At 47.2% G+C, this 8637-nt stretch overlaps 1 protein-coding gene across 1 annotated transcript in view; it reads left to right on the forward strand.

Moving 5' to 3' along the window:
- Window positions 1–6020: 6020 nt before the first annotated feature.
- cdh22 (cadherin 22) overlaps window positions 6021–8637 on the forward strand; it is a gene marked incomplete at both ends in the record, with an annotated part of 67551 nt that continues 64934 nt past the window's right edge. The window contains one exon of the mRNA XM_083668290.1: window positions 6021–6281. Within this exon, the coding sequence (XP_083524416.1) occupies window positions 6021–6281 (261 nt within the window). The remainder of the gene's footprint in view (window positions 6282–8637) is intronic.

An 8637-nucleotide genomic window follows, 5' to 3' on the forward strand; every position in this document is an offset into this window, starting at 1 on the left:
AGAGATGGGGAGTGGGTGGCTGTGGAGAGATGGTGGAGTGGGTGGGTGTGGAGAGATGGTGGAGTGGGTGGGTGTGGAGAGATGGTGGAGTGGGTGGGTGTGGAGAGATGGGGAGTGGGTGGGTGTGGAGAGATGGTGGAGTGGGTGGGTGTGGAGAGATGGGGAGTGGGTGGGTGTGGAGAGATGGTGGAGTGGGTGGGTGTGGAGAGATGGGGAGTGAGAAAGAGAGTGCCGATGAAAGGAGTGTTGTGTAACTGCTGTAATGAGATACATCACGTCGAGAAGCCCAAGATGTCGCCCGGAGACGATGAGGATGCCTCTCTTGGTCTAGTGGCCGCCCTTGGGCTTGGTGTGCGGTCGACCCGGGGGGTTTCGTATGGCGAGATGGGGAATAGAAACAGAGAGATGCTGACGGAAGGATGGGTGATGGAGAGACATCAGAAAAGAAAGAGGGAGAGATAGAGAGTGAGACAAAGCTGATGGAAGGAAGGAGTCCTACTCTGAGCATGCTCAGTCACAACTAGGGCCAGCTCTGCTCTGCTCTGGGCATGCTCAGTTACACTTCTGCTCTGAGCATGCTCAGTCACAACTAGGGCCAGCTCTGCTCTGCTCTGGGCATGCTCAGTTACACTTCTGCTCTGGGCATGCTCAGTCACAACTAGGGCCAGCTCTGCTCTGCTCTGGGCATGCTCAGTCACAACTAGGGCCAGCTCTGCTCTGCTCTGGGCATGCTCAGTCACAACTAGGGCCAGCTCTGCTCTGCTCTGGGCATGCTCAGTTACACTTCTGCTCTTAGCATGCTCAGTCACAACTAGGGCTCTGCTCTGCTCTGAGCATGCTCAGTCACAACTAGGGCCAGCTCTGCTCTGCTCTGGGCATGCTCAGTCACAACTAGGGCCAGCTCTGCTCTGCTCTGGGCATGCTCAGTTACAATTCTGCTCTTAGCATGCTCAGTCACAACTAGGGCTCTGCTCTGCTCTGAGCATGCTCAGTCACAGCTAGGGCCCATTCTGGTCTGGGCATGCTCTGTCACAGCTCTGGTCTGGGCATGCTCAGTCACAACTCTGGTCTGGGCATGCTCAGTCACAACTAGAGCCCGTTCTGCTCTGGGCGAACCCACTGATGAGGAGCAGCAGTGGCCATGTTCTAGAATCAATGTAGTGCTCTAATAGGTCACGACTGACTGGGCAGGGCTGCCAATGGCCACCAGGGTGGAGGAGAGATGCCCTATATGTCTCTATCAATCGAATAGAACGGAACTGAATTTTATTATCTACGGCTTTCTATTTCACTATTGGTCCATATTGCTTGGGTTTTAATTGAATAGTGTCTATTGTACTGTTTGTACAATTGTTTCTCTGATTTTTATGTACAGCACTTTGAGCTGCAGTCTCTGTACGAAAATGTGCTCTATAAATAAATGTATTATTATTATTATTATTATTATTATTATTATTATTATTATTATTATCAGAGAACTGGCTCGCTGGTTGGCTGGCATTACTCAGGAGGAAGGCTATTGGCTTGCATCACTCAGGAGGAAGGCTATTGGCTGGCTGGCTAGCTGGCATCATTCAGGAGGAAGGCTATTGGCTGGCTGGCTAGCTGGCATCATTCAGGAGGAAGGCTATTGGCTGGCTGGCTAGCTGGCATCATTCAGGAGGAAGGCTATTGGCTGGCTGGCTAGCTGGCATCATTCAGGAGGAAGGTTATTGGCTGGCTGGCTAGCTGGCATCCCTCACGAGGAAGGCCATTAATTGACATGATACTAATTAGCAGAAGCCATGACTTCTCACTTCTCTTGTGTGGCCAACTGAGAGAGAACAACATTTCTCTCCTTCCCTCTCTCTCTCTTTCTCTCCCTCTGTTTATTTTTCTTCGTATCCCTCTCCCTCTCTCTCTCTCTCCCTCCCTGACTTCCTCTCTCACTCCTTCTCTCATGCCAACTCATTAAGGCTTCCTACTTTTAGACCTAATGAAGAGCAAATGCGTACACACTTAATGAAATTCCCAGAGTGTGGGGGGAAGAGGAACAGAGGGATGTAGAGGAGGAGTGGAGAGAACAGAGGGATAACGCAGAGGAGTGGAGGGAGTCTGGGTTTCTGTTTTGAATGCCAAGCCAGTTGGATTCAAGCAAACGTTTCAGTTTGCAGAGCAACTTCAGAGCTGTACTTTCACCCAGTAAAGTGTTTGATACAAATGGTTGTTAATTAATCATATACGGGCTGCCAAGCGCACCGTTAGAACTAACTCAGCTACTGTACAGAAGCAGGGAACATGTCGATAGGAGAAAATGAATTCATATTTGTTTATCCCCCCCGAGCTGTGTGCCTTTGAGGCGGGAACGGAATAAACAACACGTTTCTACTTTGAAGTTGGCTTTTTAGCCGAAACATACAAATCTAATTGGAGACATGGAAAATAGTATTTTAGATCAATTAAAGTTGAGCAGAAGACTGAGATGATTTTTTAGGACCGACTGATCTTCAGCTTCAACATGGAACAAGGAAATTATTAATTTCGCTCATATGAAATGGGACTTCATCTCATTCCTTTTATTTTTATCGTCTATTTCCGTATTATTTCTGATATCAGAGAGCCCTTGCAGATAAGACATGAAGTCTTTCCGTCTGTCCGTCCGTCCGTCCGTCCGTCGAGGACTCTCTGTTCACTTCAAATGTTTCAGATGATGTTATTTTATTTTTATCCGATCAAACAGCCATTTTGAGTAGTGACGTGAGTCATCAGTGACATTCAGTGCTCTAAATGCCACCCGTGTCACAATGCCTCACCGTCAAGTCAGCTCAGACAGGAGGGAGAAGAGGATTCACTCGGGCTATTGCTCAGGGTTATATAACCCAGGAGGACGCACCGCTGTCAGACAGAATAGCATTCAATAGCATTCAGTGGCATTCTGTAGCATTCAGTAACATTCTGTAGCATTCAGTAACATTCAGTAGCATTCAGTAACATTCTGTAGCATTCAGTAACATTCTGTAGCATTCAGTAGCATTCTGTAGCATTCAGTAACATTCTGTAGCATTCAGTAACATTCAGTAACATTCTGTAGCATTCAGTAACATTCAGTAACATTCTGTAGCATTCAGTAGCATTCAGTAGCCGGAGACATGGTCCTCTGTAATGGAAGAATGTGAGAAAAATCCATAATCTGAAGTGCATCCAGCCATGTTGTGTTCATTCTGCCGTGTGGCCAAGGTGTGTTGCCTTTATTCACGGTTTAGTGGTTCGGGTACAACAAGAACAACAAGAACAACACTTATGATGGAAGGTTCACACATCCTGTTCTTGTGAAAGAACAGCTGTGTTTGCGCGTTAGGAAACTGGCTGTCCTTTTGTTGTGTAGTATGACTGTATGTGGACAATTAACACTTCAATCTGGGTTGAGGGAAAAGGGCTGGTTTCTTAAATAGAAACTCTTTTTTGAAAATCCAATTTTAGTCCAGGGATAGGCTTAATGTGTGTCTGTCTGTCCACCGACCCCAAAGCCTTGCCATGAAACGAAGCCACTTCAAACCACTTACAGCAGGCTCCCCTAGTGTCCCTCCTCTTTCAACCCATCCTCGGAACACAGCTAAAAAAAATGTTTTGACAATAGTCTGAAATGGAGGAGTAATTACAGGAAGCTCAGAACCACTCTCAGGTAAACCGTGTGCAAGCCAGACTGAATCCTTTGGCCCAGCCAGCAGTGTGATAGGCTAAACCTGGACCAACCAACAGCTGTGATAGGTTAAACCTGGCCCAGCCAGCAGTGTGATTGGTTAAACCTGGCCCAGCCAGCAGTGTGATTGGTTAAACCTGGGCCAACCAACAGCTGTGATAGGTTAAGCCTGGCCCAGCCAGCAGTGTGATAGGTTAAACCTGGCCCAGCCAGAAGCTGTGATAGGTTAAATAAGCGTTGGCCTGGAGAGCTCTCCCTCCACTTCCTCTTCGTTCTGTAGCTGCAGATATCTCCTCTTCCTCACCGGGAGGTCACGACCCCGCAGACCTGCTAAATGTTGTTGTTTTCATCCCCTTCTGAAGGTTCCACAAAACCCATTAATCACACACACACGCACACACACACACACACACACACGCACACGCACACGCACACGCACACACGCACACACAGACACACAGACACACACACACACACACACACACACACACACACACACACACACACACACACACACATTCCTCCTCTCTCTCTCTGCGCCATGTTCCTGTCCGCCACGCTCTGCCTCCTCTCCACTCCTCCTCCTCATTGGTGTTTGTTTGAAGTATTAGCGGCTTGTTGCCATGATGGATGGAATTAATTGATTAATACTTTGATCCAATTAGTGTTCCCTCATGCAATTAATCAGCTGACCAGGGTTAGAGCCGCTCTGTTGGCTGGACACAGGCAGGACAGATGCTCCGGGTCTGGGGCGGGATGAACAACCATCCCTCTCCCGCTCTCTATCTCCCTCTCTCGCTCTCTCTCGCTCTCTCTCTCTCTCTCTCTCTCTCTCTCTCCACCACACACCACCATTGCTCTCCTCCTCTATCCCTCTCTTCTCTCTTCTCCCTCTCTCGCTCTCTCTCTCTCTCTCTCTCTCTCTCTCTCTCTCTCCACCACACACCACCATTGCTCTCCTCCTCTATCCCTCTCTTCTCTCTTCTCCCTCTCTCTCTCTCTCTCTCTCTCTCCACCACACACCACCATTGCTCTCCTCCTCTATCCCTCTCTTCTCTCTCTCTCCCTCTCTCTCTCTCTCTCTCTCTCTCTCTCTCTCTCTCTATCCCTCTCTTCTCTCTTCTCTCTCTCTCTCTCTCTTCTCTCTCTCTCCATGTCGTCAACACACTTTCTCCACTCCCAGTGAGTTATATCAACATGGATATAATATAGTGTATTAGTGACATGGTGTTCTCTGTGCCAGGTTGAGAGGCTGGTGAAACAGACCGTGCAGTGTCAAACATCACCAGAGACAGCTGCTGTCTCCCTTCTTCATGACAACATGACGCTTAACCATACTTTCTCTCTGTGTCTTACAGGGGTGCCACCAGGAAGCTGTTACCTGTGGTCTGACCTGAGCACCTTCTCACTGCTTCAGCCATTCTGAAGAGTTCCAGAACAGTCAACGATTCTGAACCCATGGAGTCTCCTCGAGGATTCTACTCCCATGGTTCTGATTGGAGTGTCACTGGAGACAGCAACTCGACCAGCACTAGGACCCTGGACCTGGAGAGAGGCCTGTAGACTGATGTCTACTGGTGCACTATTGAGTAGAGACAATCGTTTGGTAGAGTCTCTTATGGTTTCAGTGCCAATCAGTACCTCCCAGATGAATACAATGTGTTCACAAATGGAGACACACGGACTACACAAGGCTTGCAGTACGTTTTAGATCTATTACGTAGGCAAAAGTGACATACTACTTTTTGGACAAACAATTCAAAGGCCTCATATCCTAGAATATTGTTTTTGACATCATATAGAAATAGCCCAGTATTCATAGAAAGTATCATCTCGATTACTCAGGGAGCTGTGTCTCTATATGTATATCAACATCACCCCCAGCTTCTCTATATCCATGTCTATGCTAGAGAGAGGTAAACATCTCTAGGCCTTGTAGAACTGTATTTTCCATAGAAGACTACAAATTAGCTTAGCTTTCCACAGCTTTCCAGCCCTCTGTAATCTTAATGGATTTGATAGCAGTGTAGACCGACAGCAGGCAGATAGGCCTCTCTAAACCCACATCTTCATGGAGTTCCCTGCCCTGCCCTTTCTCTGTGCCCTGAGGCAGAACCTTCTAAGACTCTAGAATGCTCCAGAACCATTTAATACTCTAGAATGCTCCAGAATCCTGTGGATTAACTCCAGAGTTCTAGAACAGATCGCTCGATCAGTTGGCTTACCCTCTGTGTTTATTTTTTTTAAAAACATTTTTCTAACTATCACTCGCCTGGGGACTTTTTCGACCTCTTCTTTACCTCCCCATCACATGTAGAGCCAAGTAGGATTGTTTTCCAAAATGGCTCCCTGTTGGAGAGTGGGGGCGTCGACCGTGCTGACGGCCCTGGGCCTGCTCCACTGCTGCAGCTGTGGATGGTCTGAGACCATCAGGACTAGTGGTATGACCCGGGGGAGCAGTAGTGGTACAACCTGGACAGCCAGTCAGTCCAGCCAGGAGCTGGGCTTCATGTCTCATGACCGGGTGAAGAGAGGATGGGTGTGGAACCAATTCTTTGTGGTGGAGGAGTACACCGGCACAGAACCCCTTTATGTTGGAAAGGTACAGTACGTTTGTCTGGGAGATATGCGTGGGATTATGACAAAATGCTTTCACATTTGAAGTAATTTCTTCCTCATATCCTCCTCTCATTCATATTCCAACTGCCAGCTGATTTTCATACAATATGAGATGATACAGTGTGATGGGGTAGGGTAATGCTGGCTTAGATTGCTTAAGATGGTATATGATAAGATGTGATCCTAAAGTCAACAGAATGAGATAGAAGCATTATTTCTGCCAGCAACTCCATCTCCATCACATCTCCATCACGGTTACGTTTCACTAATTTAGAGTTGGCAACTGCGCTAGATGAATTTATGGATCGTAGCTGATTAAAAATGCATGTTCTTCCTTCGAAAAGCTGTGTTAGAATTCCCCCCAGTCCTGCTCTCCATGTCTGCCAGTCTAGGCTACTACTGTATCATACCCCTGATAGACAGATATCCAACTCTACAGGGACCTCAGACAGAGACACAGCTAGACAGACATACACACAGACAGACATATACAGATACAGATTATTTTATTAATAACATTACCAGTTATTAATAACCAGAGTTATTGCACTGCATGAAGCCAGGGCAGCAGCCCCAGCCTATTAATAGTGGCTGTGTAGCAGCCAAATTACCCTGGTCTGAGGGGAAATGTCCCCTCGATGAGTTATATTTCTATGGTGGTAAATACTGTAGGTGGTGTAGTAGTGGTGTAGTGATGGTGTAGTGGTGGTGTAGTGGTGGTGTAGTGATGGTGTAGTGGTGGTGTAGTAGTGGTGTAGTGATGGTGTAGTGATGGTGTAGTGATGGTGTAGTGGTGGTGTAGTGGTGGTGTAGTATTGGTGGTGTAGTGATGGTGTAGTAGTGGTGGTGTAGTGATGGTGTAGTGATGGTGTAATAGTGGTGTAGTGATGGTGTAGTAGTGGTGTAGTGATGGTGTAGTGGTGGTGTAGTATTGGTGGTGTAGTGGTGGTGTAGTGATGGTGTAGTAGTGGTGTAGTGATGGTGTAGTAGTGGTGTAGTGATGGTGTAGTGGTGGTGTAGTGATGGTGTAGTGATGGTGTAGTGGTGGTGTAGTATTGGTGGTGTAGTGGTGGTGTAGTGATGGTGTAGTGATGGTGTAGTGGTGGTCTAGTATTGGTGGTGTAGTGGTGGTGTAGTGATGGTGTAGTGATGGTGTAGTAGTGGTGTAGTATTGGTATCTCTCCACCTCTCTCCACCTCTGTCCACCTCTCTCCACCTCTCTCTACCTCTCTCTCCACCTCTCTCCACCTCTCTCTCCACCTCTCTCCACCTCTCTCTACCTCTCTCTCCACCTCTCTCCACCTCTCTCCACCTCTCTCTCCACCTCTCTCTCCACCTCTCTCTCTGATTGAAATGCAGTGAGATGTGCAAGGTCTGTGTGTGTGTGTGTGTGTGTGTGTGTGTGTTTGTGTGTGGACTGCTCTGTTTTGTAGTTTTGTGTATTTTGAAAGATTTTTCTCTCATTTCACTCGAAGGCCTCTTTTTCTAAAAGGCTTTGTGTGTGTGTGTGTGTGTGTGTGTGTGTGTGTGTGTGTGTGTGTGTGTGTGTGTGTGTGGGTGGTGTGTGTGTGTGTGTGTGTGTGTGTGTGTGTGTGTGTGTGTGTGTGTGTGTGTGTGTGTGTGCACCATTCTGTGTTGCAGATTCACTGTATATGGTGACACACTTCATCTGACTTCATTTTGATAGCTGCGACCCCATTCAACAGCAGGAATACCAAGGATAAAGAAAGCCTCTCACTCTAACGCTCCTCTTCGTTCCACAGTGACCGCAAGGTTACTTTAAACCAACACAAAACCTCTCGCATTTGAAATAGCTTCAATACAAACTCAGAACTTTACTTTTCAAGTTTTTTTGTGTTTCTACCGCAGTCTTTGTTGATCTTGAAGACGGTTCCACGTCTATGCTAACCAGCAGCCATAGAAATACTAGCATGTAACCCAGAGGAGGATATTATCAGGTAGAAATTGGAGGACAGGCTCATTGTAATGTGTGGTGTGCAATGAAAAATGAAAAATGACACCAGACTCGTACCTCCACTGATGAACTCTCCAGCCGACTGTGTGGTCGAGGCATTCAGATGAAGAATCATCCTCTATCATCACCTATTGGCTAAAGCTGTGTCCTTTTGGCTGAGGACAGACTGAGACTAACCTCTTTTCACTTTTACACTGTATATATTCTATATGTTTTCAATCTAGTGTTCGTCTCGTGAAGTGGGACCAGTGTGGCATGGAACGAGAGGGCTGCACACAACAGTCTAGGAACCCACACACTGTATTTAAGCCGGCTTCTGAACCGGCGCATTGATTGGTTCTCACACACTTCTGGTTTTGCATCG

Source organism: Argentina silus (genome assembly GCF_951799395.1).
Source record: "Argentina silus genome assembly, chromosome: 4".
Classification (NCBI taxonomy): domain Eukaryota; kingdom Metazoa; phylum Chordata; class Actinopteri; order Argentiniformes; family Argentinidae; genus Argentina; species Argentina silus.